This window comes from Polypterus senegalus, chromosome 12, assembly GCF_016835505.1.
Source record: "Polypterus senegalus isolate Bchr_013 chromosome 12, ASM1683550v1, whole genome shotgun sequence".
Taxonomy (NCBI): domain Eukaryota; kingdom Metazoa; phylum Chordata; class Cladistia; order Polypteriformes; family Polypteridae; genus Polypterus; species Polypterus senegalus.
In genome coordinates this window covers 23,975,215-23,990,799 of record NC_053165.1, presented here as the reverse complement: position 1 = coordinate 23,990,799, position 15,585 = coordinate 23,975,215, and the positions used below count along the sequence as shown (strand labels likewise).

The following is a 15,585-nucleotide window of genomic DNA, read 5'->3' as shown; positions in this document are numbered from 1 at the left end:
TCTATCCATTATCAACGAATTTCCCTGAAACAAATGTAGCTCAAGGTCAAGTGGTGTCCCATCATCTGAATTTTACTGCATTTAGAAATAAGAAAATAAGAAAACCAAATGATGTTTCTCAAAAAGAGGTGATCCACTTCACCTGTGACTTTGGTACTCTTTTTGGACTATACCTTGTCAAACTCATCAATGAGACACACTCCTCGGTCAGCCAGCACCAGAGCTCCAGCTTCTAGGGTCCACTCTCTGCTCACAGGGTGCCTCTGGACGTAGGCGGTGAGACCGACAGCTGAGGCGCCCTGGCCAGTTGTGAACACAGCCCTGCTGGCCACCTTCTCCACATACTTCAAGAACTGAGACTTCGCTGTGCCAGGGTCACCACATAAAAGAATGTTAATGTCCCCTCTAACTTTATGTTTTCCACCTGGAAAAAAAACAAAGTGAAAAGAAACTCTTATCAATACAAATGTGTGGATGAACAAATCACATTATTGTTGGCTGTGATAAAACAAAATCAACTTTATATATAACTTGGTTGAAAAAAACTGGATGGCAGAAAGAAGTAATCAGGGGCAGTTACCTGGATTCTTTGGTTCTCCTCCAAACAATGCCAGAGCAAGTCCTCTCTTGATTTCCTCATGGCCATAAATAGAGGGGCCAATACTTGCAAAAATCTGAAGTAGAAAGAGAAAAGCAAAATCACCACTGCTATAAAGCTATCCATCTGCCTAATGTTTCCCAAATGGCTTACAGTGCATCTTGTGTTACAGATTACTACCAAACATTTTCACTAGTCTGTCTAAACAGAAACTAACTAAATAAGGAGAAAACAGAAATCAGTTGTTGGCAAAATGGATATAGTGATGGTACTAGAAATAAACTTCATCCCCTTAGTTAGGCTTAAAAGTCATTTGGAGGTAAAGAATTTTGGGGTCACTATTGATTCTTACCTTAATTTTAAAATAAATATTAACCAGATTGTAGTCCTAGTACTTTTTCACTTAAGGAATACAGCTAAAGTTAGACATCTTATAACTTTACAAGATTCTGAAAAATTTAGTTCATGCTTTTGTTTTCAGTCTGCAATGCTCTCCTTACAGGACTACCTATGTAAGACCTCAATCGGTTACAATTACTACAAAAATGCAGCAGCCAGAATCTTAACTAGAAAAAGAAAATCTGAGCACCTTTCATCAGACTTAGTTACGTAGGTTACCTATGTGTCATTTACAGATGACTTTAAAATACTGCTAAATGGTTTCCAACACATTAAGTAATCACTCTCTCAGTTCTATATTTTGGAATGATTCCCCCCTTACACTACAAGTCATAACCTTGGATCTTCAAATGGGGGTCTGCTTATATTTTCAAGTGCCAACCTGAAAAGAACTGGTGAAGCACCCCATTATTTTAAAATGGCTTTTTTGTAGCTACATTTTAGTTGTACCCCTATTTGTCTTTATTCGCAATGAATTATGTATTTCCTCTGGGTTCTGCAATTATGTACTAATCTGTGCTATCCTCTGCAGTCTTTTCCAGTTCTTCAGTGCTGGCATGATTAAGATGCCATGCTGCTCCCTGTGTTTATGGATTGAATGGTGGCTGTCCAACAATTTCATATGCCCATCATCATTAAATTCTTCCCTGTGAAGCCTATAAACCATGAGGACTGTTTGAGACCCGTCTATGTTAGGTAGAATGCCCAGTTGGGGCTTGGCGGCCTTTTGGCTCTGGAACTACTGCAGATTTTTTTTTTTTTTTTTCCCAGACTGACTGGAGTTTTGTTTTTGCGGTCCTCCTGGCCATCCAAACTTACCTTTATCTTTGTTACATACTGTATATTATTGCCTAATCTTGTTTGTTTATGTTCTTTATTAACTTTATATTAACTTCCTTTTTATTACATACTGTAAAGCACTTTGAGCTATATTGTTTAAATGAAAATGTGCTGTATAAATAAATGTTGTTGTTGTTGTTGTTGTATGTTAACAGATTGCAATTAAAAATAAAATTTACTTCAAATTTATTCTTCTTAGACACATTCATTCACGTGTCCACTATGTTGTATAATAATTACAAATAGAATATGAAAATAAATGCAGCATCATGTTGAAAATTAAAAGTGTTATGTCTGTTAAAATCTGAAGATGATGAACACGACAATAAGGACAAACATTCTGCACTTACTCGCTCCCCAATGCGCTCATCTTTCGACAGTGCGACAATGGCTTTGACATCTTCATCGGTCATTTCACCAATGGACACTTTGTCATCTCTTTTTGTGATATGATTGGCCATGATGATTGTGGCAAACACTGGGAAACCATTGGCTGTGTTCAAGGAACCATCGTAATTATTGGTGTAAATGCCAGTCAGCTCCTTTAAGGGAAATTTACAAAAAAAGCACTTATTTCACAGACTGAATAGTAAAAATGCATCGCAATTTATAAGCAGAACAAGAAATTACGTGAATAGGTTTTTAATTTAATCATTTAAAATTGTTAATTTCAATGTAGAACTACTTTCATTCTACAAGAGTATATGCCAAGTCAAGAAAGTCAAGCAAAGCACCATCTCTGAAGAGGGAATTAATTAAATGGCAGAGCTCATTCAGCTTGGGTCTCTTCACCGTCAACATTAATGTAGTGCACACACATTTGCAAAGTATGGGTAAAACCAGAGTAAATAGAGAAAAACATATACAGAGTAACAAAGGAAGAAGAGTATTCTTCTTACAAGGTATTTCTACAGAAATATAAAAATCTAAGTACCTTCCACCATTCATCCCCTACAGGTGTCAAATCAACTTTACGGCCGGTTTATACTTCAAGCTCAGAAGGCGTACTCGCACGCATCATGGCTGACATGCGTTCCCAACGTTCTTTAGACGAATCTTCAGAAATTATCGCAACGCATGCATGAGTAACAGTAGCAGCAAAAATATGGGAGGTGTGTGTATTCAAGTTTTGGTACCCAACATCAGCATCGTTTTCGACAGCAAGCCGCAATGCCACGCCAACAGGATAAATCTGCATGCATTGATGTTTGATGGATGTTTCAATGCGGTGAAGCAAATCATCAAACTTAAATGCTCACATGCTAATGTATTCATGGTGCTTTCTTTCATCCTTTTCTCGCATACGCAATACAAGCACTGCATATTCCCCATTGTAATGACGTCATATATTTAAAGGTCTCACATATCATACTCGCAACAGCATCAGAATCTTCCCTCAACTCACAACACGGCAAAACTGGACATTGTTTTTCTCAGCATGATGATATCTCTCACTGCCACCTGGTGAAATCCTACAGATTTACTTAAAACATGCACGCACGTATAGTTAGTACACTGCTTGCATAGCAGCAACATCATCCTCCTCCTCAAGCACGCATGTCATGTATAACTCTGCACTTATTCTCACAATAATATGACATTATCTTCAGGTTAAGGAGTCCCTTCTAAAGACCAGTAGTCACCCACAAGCACAGCGTCTCCCATATCCAGACACACTATTGAAAATGCCAAGCATGTAGCTCGTTTTGTAGATGGCCTATCCATCCATAATGTCAGCACTGTTATGGTACTCTCTGCATGAGCACCCCATATTGTTTTTTATTATATAAATGACATATTCATAAACCTATTTAACACAATTCAGGGGTAAGTAAGGCTGGAGTCTATGCTTGCAGCATTAGTTCCAGGCCAGAAACTAACCCTGGACAAAATATTAGGAGTACCAGAGAAAACTTTATACAGATAGACTAATAGGCGGAACGAATAAATACCACTCAAAGATCAACTAGGGATGGGTTTTGAACCCCGAGTACTGGAACTGGTGGACATCAGCTCTAGATAATGTGCTATTGTACTGGCCTATTGCAAAGAGTCAAGTACTAAACTCTTAAAAAGTACTGAGATGCACCAGAACCGCATCAATTGCATGGTATTCCAAGGTCAAATCTATCCACAATAAGGATTCTGCCAGATAGAGTTGAGAGTGTGGCACAATGGAGGGGCTCTGCTCACTGCAGATGAACAGGGGCCTTGCAAACCTTAGCGATTAAGGTGACCAGTGTCAGTTATAGAGGAGTCAGAGTTACTTACCTGATGCTTCAATTGTGCCTAGGCATAGTTTCTATTTTTATTGCAAGACAAGCACACCATCTAGGTGCAGGGCCAAACTACTGAGCATGGTGACCCCTGAAATACTGTACACACCTATTACTTGCCTATGACTTTTAATAATTTTGATGCCGCTTGTGAAGTCATTCCAACTGTAACCCTGCCTTTCCATAGAGAAATTTTCTTACTATCAAAACCAAGAACAGGCCCCCACTTCTTCCAGAACGGCAAATGCTATTTCATACTTGAATAGTTCAGGACAGTGGTATGGTCACCTCTACTCTTCATGTGTCCGTAACCTCTAAGCAACTCCTTAAACCACAATTTTGACTAAAACAGAACAGAAAAAACTGAAATTTAACATTGCAGAGCTACAGTCTTGGGTTCAAATCCAAAACTTAGTCACTGTCTGTGTTAAGTAAACACATTCATAGTTTGCCCATGTGGGTTTGATCTAGGTACTCATATATCCTTTAATATTCCAAAAACATCGGTGTTGGGTTAATAGGTAACACTAAATCAGCTCAAAATAAGTGTAGGTATGCGGATTAAATAATGAATCAATGGTGGCATTTTTGTAGTATGCATGTGCAATCTGGTTCTCTTTCCTCAAACAAAATTCCACACCGGTTGTCTCCACTGGGTTTCCGGGCCACTAATGTAAGTGCTAAAAGCATTAGCTTTAGTCAAGTTAAAAAGCGACTCGGTCAGTTCAAGTCTTCCGACTGCAGGGATGTCTCCTCTTCATAGAGGGCTCATACATGTAAGTTTGTGCTAGACATGAAGTCTTTGATTATAGCAAACTATGACAAGGACGATAAAGTATTAAGAAGATAAAAGCGTGAACACATGCTTACAATCTCATCCCCAGGTTTGCAGCTGTCCACCAGGTCAGCCAACAGGATAGCATCTTTTGAGCGTGGCAAGCGACCTGCAGCCACCTTCCCAGGACTCTCTTGAATTGTGATGCGCTGGTAGTTTTGATAAACTGTCTGAAATACAAGGGAAATATTGGAGGAAAACAATCATTAAATTCATCCATCACGTTCAACATTTTATTATCAAACAGCTTTTATATTTGCCAGCACCATTTTCAAATAAAATGACAATATTCATTCAAGTAATTACAAAGTAAGGCTTGGCTAGGAAGGTATTACCACAACTCTTTAAAATTACATCAACCAGCCAGCCTACACAAGACTTACAAAACACAATAGTTGTTGTTGTTCTTCTTCTTTCGGCTGCTCCCGTTAGGGGTTGCCACAGCGGATCATCTTCTTCCATATCTTTCTGTCCTAGGCATCTTGCTCTGTCACACCCATCATCTGCATGTCCTCTCTCACCACATCTATAAACCTTCTCTTAGGCCTTCCTCTTTCCCTCTTACATGGCAGCTCTATCTTTAATATCCCTCTCCCAATATACTCAGCATCTCTCCTCTGCACATGTCCAAACCAACGCAATCTCGCCTCTTTGACTTTGTCTCCCAACTGTCCAACTTTAGCTGCCCCTCTAATGTCCTCATTTCTAATCCTGTCCATCCTCATCACACCCAATGCAAATCTTAGCATCTTTATCTCTGCTATCTCCAGCTCCGTCTCCTGCTTTCTGGTCAGTGCCACCGTCTCCAACCCATATACCAATGGCTGGTCTAACTACCGTCCTATAGGCCTTCCCTTTCACTCTGGCTGATACCCGTCTGTAACAAAACATTCCTGACACTCTTCTCCACCCATTTCACCCTGCCAATACTCTTTTTCACCTCACCACAATCCCCGTTACTCTGTACTGTTGATCCCAAGTATTTAAACTCATCCACCTTCTCCAACTCTACTCCCTCATCCTCACCATTCCACTGACCTCCCTCTCATTTACACACATGTATTCTGTCTTGGTGTTCCTACTGACCTTCATTCCTCTCCTATCTAGAGCATATCTCCACCTCTCTAGGGTCTCCTCTACCTGCTCCCTATTATCACTACTGATGTCATCAGCAAACATCACCGTCTACAGGGGACTCCTGTCTAATCTCATCCATCAATCTGGCCCATCACCACTGCAAATAAGAAAGGGCTCAGAGCTGATCCCTGAAGTAATCCTCCACATTGAATGCATCCATCACTCCTACCGCAGACCTCACCACTGTCACACTTCCCTTATAGATACATACAAAACACATTAGTTACCTCCTCCATATTGATTTCAAAGGGCCCCACAGATTGACACTCTGGACATGAGCCAGGCTTAACTTCCTGGTTCTGTGACTGGAAGAAAGGTCCGAGAATAAAACTGCACTTGTTACAGTTGTACTTGACCATGCTGAGCTGAGGGAGGACGCCCGTGCAACTGGTAACTACCCCACTGGTTCGGATCAGCTGATTCAAGTGCAGTTGCCTAGAAAGTGCAAGCAAAAAGAAAATTTAAAAGAAGGTCAATTGGTCAGTGCAGGTTTAGCCAAGTCAGCTCATGTAGGGGGCACATTCACTCCACAGAGAAATGAAAGTCTGTAGATGACATGGAAAAGACAGGACCCCAGTGCTCTGTTTCCAACAAGTATGGCCTTAAATAGGTGAACGGCTATTGTCCTAGATGAGCAAAACTTTGGCTTTGGTCATGACAACAGATCATGCACTCAACCCTACAGCATCACAATATTTTATTATTTCCATGAACACAATAGGAGGTTTGTTTTCATGCTTACCATTGGAGGAAGGAACAGAACTTTTCTTGTATTGTTTAAAGAGACACTTCATTCCTTTTTATATGCCGAAACAGTTGATTATACTAAAACAGTGTTGTTACATGGCCACTGAAAACTGAACCGCGTCTGTTAGTGCTTTTGTGCTTGCTTAAGAGTGACCTTAATATGTGGATAATCAGATATGTTACACAGTGCAATACGTTCTAAAATACTGTAAGCCTAAGGTATTGCTTGGCTATACGTTTTTGGTGATGGCGGATAAGAACTGCTTGTTCTCAACTGTACAATGCAGAACTTCTACCGTAACGAACATACGATTTGAAAAGCACTTTTTGAATTCTGCTGCCGTTTCTAAATTAAACAAGCATGCCGCTCTGTTGGCTCTCATTTATGATGTCAGCAGTGTCAGGTAAATCCGCCGATTGTCAAAAACATGATTTTATTTTTATGAACTTTGGATAACACAAAGCATTTTATAAGATCACTAAAATAAGGAGACAAGAACAGAGGAGGGGGAAAGTCAAACCAAAAAAGCAAAATTACTAAAACGTTTTAAGCAATGCAAGAAAAAAGCCGCCTGGAAAGAATAAAAATCTTGCAGGACAAAGTTGTATTGTGCATTACAACCCTTTATTTTGCTTTCACTTATGACACTATTTGAATAACGCTTAAAAATCTAAACTTATTAAAACTGCTTTTTTACCTGCACATTTGATCTATGTTATCGCCTAGGGATGAGAATCAAGTTTCCTACTTAGCTAGGTTAGTCCCGAGTGTGGGACAGGAAACACTCCCAATAGGAAGACTGCAGTGACAATCAAACCCCGGGGGAAGTTTGGCGGTCTACTGACAGACGTTGGTGGACCACAGTCCTGGGTGTAAGTGTATTGCATCTGTGAACTGTATATCCTCAGAGGTCGGTAAACGTAAGATTAGACAAACTAAAGCGGCGACAGAGAATTAAACAAAACACCGTAGGTGCACATGGAAAATAATCTGCACATTTGAAAAGGGGTTGAAGCATTTCCACAATAAAACACATTGCTTACTAGTCATATCTTCAGTTACCCTAAATTCTTCCATATTGTTAAACTTTGCTTCCAGGTGTTAAAGTGATGTTCCTACATTCCACCTATAAAAGCAGCTGACATAATTTGGTCTTATAAGTAAATGTTGGCTGGTTTTGTATTTGCAAATCAGTGTAAGCACTTTGAACTTCTCACTCAGGCATTTTCTAAGAACAGAAACTCAATCAAACAGTCAAAACAATACTACCAAAGACATAAATGACTGATAAAATGCTAGCTGTATAAGCCCGTGCTGTAAAAAGCCTGGGGTCCTAGAAACTATTGAAATCATCAGAAAAAAAACTTTAAATGTAGAGATGTCAGGTAATTGAAAGGAACTCCTCTGGGCGTCTCTCTCCTAGGAGGTTGTGTTTTTCCGGTGTGCTTGCATCACTTGTGCATTAGCGGCTAAGCGACTTTGTCTTGTCTTGTCATGCTCGCCTCGCTTGTGTATTAGGGATGGGAGGAAAAGTAAAAGGGATGCCGTTTTGCCGATGTGCTCGCCTCACTTCTGTATTAGAAGCTATCTATGCAAGTGACTTTCTTCTGAGGTTTTGTTTTGCTGATATGCTTGCCTTGCTTGGGTATCCTCGGAGGTGGAGCCCTTATCCCGCCTCCACCTCTCACTTCCAGGCCGGACAGACACAGACACTTCCACACATAGATGTTTATATACAAGATATTAACAAAACAAATATTTAAAGAGTACCCCAGTGAAGCTCACATCCTTAAAGAGGAACCAAAACTAATCCGACACTTATGTAGAAAAATAAGACCCACTTTGAAAACAACCAAAAATGTAGATTCTTACCTGAGGGAACGCAGTTCCTCCACTAAAGGCAAGTTACAGATGCGGACGTGGATTTCACGGGCAATGCGGTCATACTTTGGGTACATGGCCAGTACTACCTCCTTGGCTGCCTCATCAAAGATCTTCAGCATTTCTGTGGGAGCCTCGGGCAGAAAGTACGCTAGGACATGCTCTCGGGCTGCCAGGTCCTCATAATTTACTACCAGGCTCTCCCTGTTCTCTGTGATGAAAAGCAGGTGCACACATGTTAATAACACAAAAAAAAAAAAAAAAAACAAACACTATGATGTGTCCATGACATGACTTTCCCTACATAAAGCTGGGACTGTAAAATTTAGTGGAATGAATTTGTTGAAAAAAGAAAAAAAAAAATTCTTCTACTTGTTCACAAGCATCATTCAGACAGAGAAATGCATTGTTCAGTGCGATTACACAAATGTAAAATGCAGGCTGTGTTTGGTCAGACGGGTCGGTGCTAGTGGGCCCATCTTCAAAATTGTGCAGCAAAAAAAACAAAAGGAAAGCAAGCTCCTTTCAAAACACAGTAAGGGCCTTACAATGACTGACTATCTCAAAAACATGATTATTTTTCATTTTGAATCCCTAGCGAGTATTATTAATCGATTGATTTCATAAAATTAAGAGAAATATATATATATATATATATATATATATATATATATATATATATATATATATATATATATATATATATATATATATATATATATATATATATATATATATATATATATATATATATATATATATATATATATATATATATATATATATATATATATATACTAGATTTAAATGTAAAAACTGAATAAAAGAAACCATGGAAACAAAATAAATCCCCAAAGACTTGCTGTTTAAGTTAACTAACGATTTCCAAATTGGCAAACATATACTGTATATACTTGTGTATAAGTCGGGTCTTGAAACACAAATAAAAACCGATCACAGAAATCAGACCCCAACTTATACACCTTTTCAAAAATACAACACTAAATTTTAAATCTTCTTGCCTCCTCCAATCTCGCACCAGTTTCTCAGACACATTGAATTTTGTTGCAGCAACAAAGTTACCGATTTCTTTTACCACTTCAACAACTTAATTTAAAACCAGCTTCACATTTTTTTCTAATCGAACGCTCCATCGTACATAAGAGATGTTCTTACGATAAAGGTGTATGAGGGTGTGAGATACAAAAAACACAAAACAGTGCAAACGTCGCTTTCGGGATAGTTTGGGTATTACCGTGTGGTCATGTAGATACAATACATAGAAAATAAAGGCCATGTGGTCCGTGGTTACTCACTCAGGTTGGTGTTGGTCCAAGAGATTAAGATATACTAATAGCGTTAGTTTTCTGCATTCGACTTATATGACCGACATTATTAAAATACCAGAAGTTTAACAGTAAAATCAAGCCCCGACTTATCTGGGGTAGAACTTAAATACAAGTATACACGGTAAGTGAAAGTGTAGGTATCAAAGTGAGTGGGCTCTGCAATGGATCGGTGCCCCATCTAGTATCGTTTTCTGCCTTACATAAAGTATATTCAGGAAAGGATTCAGTCAGGACCCATGACCCTGAAAGTAATTAAGTTGGTTTCAGAATGTTACACAATTTAACATTTCTTAAAGGATTCACCAAATGCAAATGATGTCTTTATATAGGATTTCAAACATCCATCCATTCTCTTTTTTTTAACTTGCTTATCCAGTAAAGAGTGTCACAGGTATGGCAGAATTGTGCACAAGGAGGGGACTGGAATTTGTAACACAGAATTTTGAAGCCAAGAGAGTGGTCAGGCACAATGCTGACCACTGCACCACCATGCTGCCTTATTCCAGTAACTGTACTGTCAAATTTGATTTTTCTTCTTTCTTCAAATACTATCCACCCATTATTGAAACCCCTATCAGATCATCCCCACATTGGCTGGTGGCCAGTTTGGCAGGGTGTACCTCAAAGCAGGACTAACACTGTATCTGGCATTGAAATTGTTCCCACAGTGAGTGAGTGAGTGAGTGAGTGAGTGAGTGTGTGAGAGAGAGAGAGAGAAAGAAAGGAGAAACCAACCAACCAACTAACTAACTAACCCTCTGATAGCCATCTTAATGTTCCTACTTTAAATAATGCAGCCAATGCAGTTCAGAAAGCTCAGAGTTCCCTGCCAATCCCTACCTTTGCACATGTCACTGATCTTTTCCTTGAAGACATTGTGCCCATGCTCATCCACATGAGTCCTTAGGAAGTTCTTGAAACGGTGGTAGATCTCTAGCCGTGGTGCTGCCATGGACACCCATTCCTTGACAGAGTGCCCCTTCATGTCCTCCAAGTTTTCGATACTCTCAATCATTTCTTCATCCTCATCTGGCGCTGCTCCATCAGCTGCTACCTCTGCCAAGCGTCTCTTGCGAGCTGGGCGCTCATCATCTTCATCTTCACTGTCTAATAGGAGAAAAAAATCAACAAGTCATCCTGTATTCTAGCACTCGTACCATCCATTGTCGAGGCCACATAGGCAACTGTCTAGAACACATCTGCATATACAGTAACTACACTGTGACATGGGGAACCTATCCCGTTACACTGGGTGTTAGTAGCTGGAAGGTGCAAAAGGACACAAAACTGATGTATGGCATAGGGTGAGAACATAATAAAGACCCCCCCTATCCACCAGCCCATCTTGGCTGTAAATATTAAAGGAACAGAAGGTGCCACAACCAAAGCATGTGGGTCGAACCATCTTTTAATTTTACATTTACACCATGGAAATAACTTATCCATTCATCTTTTAGCCCTATTACTCCAGTTCACACTCATTGGAGCTGCAGCCAGAGTGACTTTCATATTAATTAAGGGTTAGATGTTACCCTTAGGGGTCTGAAAGACAAAGACAAAGAGAAACTAAGGTTCACAAGAACAATACACAACAGGAAGACCAACTGTCTGGGCACTAAACCTCTCTACCAGGAGTATTTTTTTTCCGTCTACGCAAATGCAGAGGGTTAATCAAAATCTGCAAAGACATGCTACTTATCTATAATCTCAGAAGTCCAAAGTTCAGAAAACAAGAGCAAAGTGTCAGCTAATAGCAAATATAGCAACGGACAAAAAAAAAAGAAGAACATAATTTTCAAAATGCTAGGTTAGCTAATACAAGTTAGTGAGACACCCAAAAAAATAATCACAGCATGAGCCCAAGAATCTGCTTGTGAAAGTCGGCTCCAGCGGCCAAGGTTGAACCAGTCAAGACACCTGAAGAAGAAGCTGGGCTGCAGTTTGGGCTTAACTAGGTGCTTGTCGAATACGGATCTGTCCATTAAAAGGCCCAAGAATATTAGGTTTCATTTTAGTTGGTTTATATCTTTCATTTTTGATGGGACATTTTTCTTTTTAATACAAAACATAACAAAACAATCCGTGGCACAGAGACAAAGCATATGCCCAGGTCCCAACAAACCCTCTCCTCCACTTACCATACAAAAGTCCCCTTCTCATTCGCCCGCTCAGCCCTCTTTCCTGGTCTCTTCGACGCATGGCTGCCTCAGCCGCAGCTCGAGCACCAGGCGAAAGCTCTGACAAATCCTCATCGTCGTCAAGTCCTTCAGCCTCGTAGATGTCAAGCTCTGGAATTGCCCGATAATCTCTATATAAGAAAGAAAAAACACATACATTTTAAGATCTAAATTCTAAAAAGATTGGCTAATGTGTGTTTAGGCAATCCCTTTTACACACTTTTTGCTGTCCATCCACGATTATAATTGCCTGGTGCTGGTGTGCAAAACTAAAAAATGATAAAACTGTAAGTTCATTGCCAAGATGTGCGGTAGTCTGCCAGTCTAGGAGTTAAGGAATTACATTTGTGACAAAAGTAAACTCCAAAGAAAATCAACACAACAACAAACATAAGAGTTCATGAGATGGAAATGCCAGAACTTTAACAAGAACAAATGAGTAACAAGAGTGAAAAAAATTCAGGAAAATAAATATGCAAAACCTTCGAGGGATATTATCAATTCACAATGTACGTAAAGTAAGGACCATTATCAGGGTTAGGGTTCTATGATGCTTTGTTCAAATTAGATTTCTGGTTTCAGTTTTACTGGTACATCATCATCATCATCATCACAGAGGGTGGTGTGATGACATACCAGGTAGCGCTGTCACTTCATGGATCAAGTGTTTGAGGTCCTAACGCTATGCCCATGAAATGTGTGCATGTTCTCCCCTTGTCTGCATGGCTTTTCCTCCACATTGACCAGCTTTCATCCTACCTCCTCCAAAACACACATTTTAGATTCATTGGTAATTTTAAATTAGACCCTGTGTGAATCTTCATGTGTGCAAGAATTTGTCCTGTGATAAATTGGTGCCCCATATATGGTTGGCTCCTGCTTTGTGCCCAGTGCCGCAAGGATAGGTTATGGCATCCCACTACTCAAAATTGGATTAAGCCAATTAGGGCAGTGTTTTTCAAACAGTGGACTGCAGCAAGAGAGTTGTGCCGTGGAAATAATAGTGCAGGGCACCTGGGAGAAACAAGTTCCGCAGGTGGTCAAGACCCATCTGAGAAGGACAGGACTACCTGGTGAAGCTGGCATAAAAGAAATCCTGCAATTGCTGTGTTGCTGACACAGCACTTTGGATGCATCTCCTGGTTGCAAGAGTCCATCTGCCTGAGTCTGTGGTCACCAGCGAGTCTCGTGGGGAGCCGGTGGATAGTTGGCATACGAGTTGCCTCTAAGCCAGGGAAGGGCATGGAAAATGGACGAAGCAGCTGGGAGATACCAGCAAAGTGTACACTAAGTGCCGTGTTTGTGAACGCTAATCTCGGAGCTGCTATTTTAACTGGCTACTCCGGTAGTCCTGTCTCCTTAGACAGTTGAGCACGAGTAGGAGATTTAATGTGTTTGTGCGGAGCAGAACAGTGATGTGCCTTGGGATGTTCACGGTTTACAAAAAGTGTGTCACCACAGAAAAAAAAGGTTTGAAAACACTGAATTAGCGAACAAAAATAATAAAAAACAACTAATTTTGATTTCAAAGTTTTTGAATTTTCATAAACTACCTCATTACATGTCATCAATAAATCAAATTTATTTTGTTACATGAATTATCATCCTGAAATAAGCTATTTATGGTGGCCTCACCTTTCCATATCATCTCCAATCAGGTCTTCTCCATCTTCTTCCTCCTCATCAGGAAGTCCGTCGGCTCCCAGAAGGCCCTCAGACTCATCCTCAAAAGGAGGAAGATCGCGGCCAGGACTAGACGTGAGGTCACCCCGTCTGGAGCCCCGAGTAGGGCTAGTTGCAATGTTGAAAGACTCAGATGAATCCTAGGAAGAGAAAAAATGAACGTTAAGCCTGAAGAATTGAAGATAATTCATATATACCTGTATATATATATAGAATAAAAACATACATGTACACACACATATTACTTATAGCTATATAACCCTAAGGTTGTGAGTTCAAATCCTGCCACTGACACTGTGTGACCCTGAGCAAGTCACTTGACCTGCCTGTTACTTCCATTGAAAAACAAAAAGAAATGTAACCAATTGTATCATAAATATTGTAAGTTCGCCTTGCATAAAAGGCGTCAGCTAAAATAAGAAAGTGTAAATAAGGTGGTGTAATGTTGTAGCTCAAGTATACCCATCTTAAAAAAAGAACCGTTATTGAAATGCACAAAAGTAATTTTTTTTTTCCTTTTTTCTAACCAACTGCACTCCAAACTGTAGGCTAAACTACGCACTTATGACAGGGGCAGGACAGTTGAAAATTACATACATTTTTTGGGATGTATTCTTTGAGAAGTATGCACCTTATACTTGTTTTCCTCTCTCTCTCTCGGACTAGTCAATCGGTATAATGAGAAAGGATGCACAAAAAAAAATTAAACCTGCAAAACACTGGATTGCTTTGGCTTTCGCATACTCGAAACTAGCACAACACATTAAATGTTAGTTCGCTAAAAGCAAGGATTACGGACGCATTTCTAAACTCATAACGATCGCTATTGATACGCTATCAATATTGTCCTGAATCGATCATTTTAAGAGAAACGGCCATTAAAATCCGAATATTCAAAGAAAACTAATTGCATGATAAAAATGAATCAGACTGTGCCATTAAATTAAAAAGATCTTTTATCACACATCGCGGTGTAAACAGGCTTTAAATAAAAACGGAGAATCTCATGCGTGAAAAACACTGAGTAACACGGAAGATTTTATTTTCCGGAGGAAAAGTGCAGCACATGCACCACGCTGTGGCTGGAGGAGGGGAGCGTTATTGTACTGTCTTAAATAAACTGGATCAGCAAGTTATCTAGCAATCATTTGACCCCACAGATTAAAGTAGCATGCACACCATTCACTCTCCCAATTTCAAAGAAGGAATACAAGAGAATTCATAAAATAGCAATGTTCTACTTACAGCCATGGTGCACAGATAACTTTTCCACCTTCAGTAGCCGGAACAGTGCCACCTTGTCGTTTTCGCGCGAAACAATCACGTGATCTATCAAAGCCCGCGAACTCTCATGAATATTAACTACACTGACTGTGTAAGGCTTACTGTCTATTGGATAAAAAGAAGCCATACCGTTCTACATCACAAATACAAAATATTCATCTCATTCATTGGCTTCGGATTTTTTTGCCCCGCCCAAAAAGTAAAAAGGGAGAAATCCATTGGTTTTCCCCGCAGTGTCGGCGGGTAAATGGAAATTACAGGTATTGTTAAAAGGAAGGGTATGTCGTCGGGTGATACGAGTTATTAATATATTAAAATGATGTCGTTTAGTGCAGAAAAAAATCCGAAGGATCAGCGCAATGAGGACATACATGTCCT

At 39.8% G+C, this 15,585-nt stretch overlaps 1 protein-coding gene across 1 annotated transcript in view; it reads right to left on the bottom strand.

The window, feature by feature from the left end:
* mcm2 (minichromosome maintenance complex component 2) overlaps positions 1 to 15,245 on the bottom strand; it is a 32,421-nt gene extending 17,176 nt beyond the window's left edge. The window contains exons 1-10 of the mRNA XM_039771421.1: positions 15,169 to 15,245; positions 13,876 to 14,063; positions 12,202 to 12,371; positions 10,904 to 11,170; positions 8,706 to 8,925; positions 6,313 to 6,520; positions 4,984 to 5,118; positions 2,188 to 2,379; positions 581 to 674; positions 174 to 424 (exon numbers count right to left, since the gene is read on the bottom strand). Coding sequence (XP_039627355.1) covers positions 174 to 424; positions 581 to 674; positions 2,188 to 2,379; positions 4,984 to 5,118; positions 6,313 to 6,520; positions 8,706 to 8,925; positions 10,904 to 11,170; positions 12,202 to 12,371; positions 13,876 to 14,063; positions 15,169 to 15,174 — 1,731 coding nt within the window. The 5' untranslated portion in view covers positions 15,175 to 15,245. The remainder of the gene's footprint in view (positions 1 to 173; positions 425 to 580; positions 675 to 2,187; positions 2,380 to 4,983; positions 5,119 to 6,312; positions 6,521 to 8,705; positions 8,926 to 10,903; positions 11,171 to 12,201; positions 12,372 to 13,875; positions 14,064 to 15,168) is intronic.
* Positions 15,246 to 15,585: the final 340 nt, after the last annotated feature.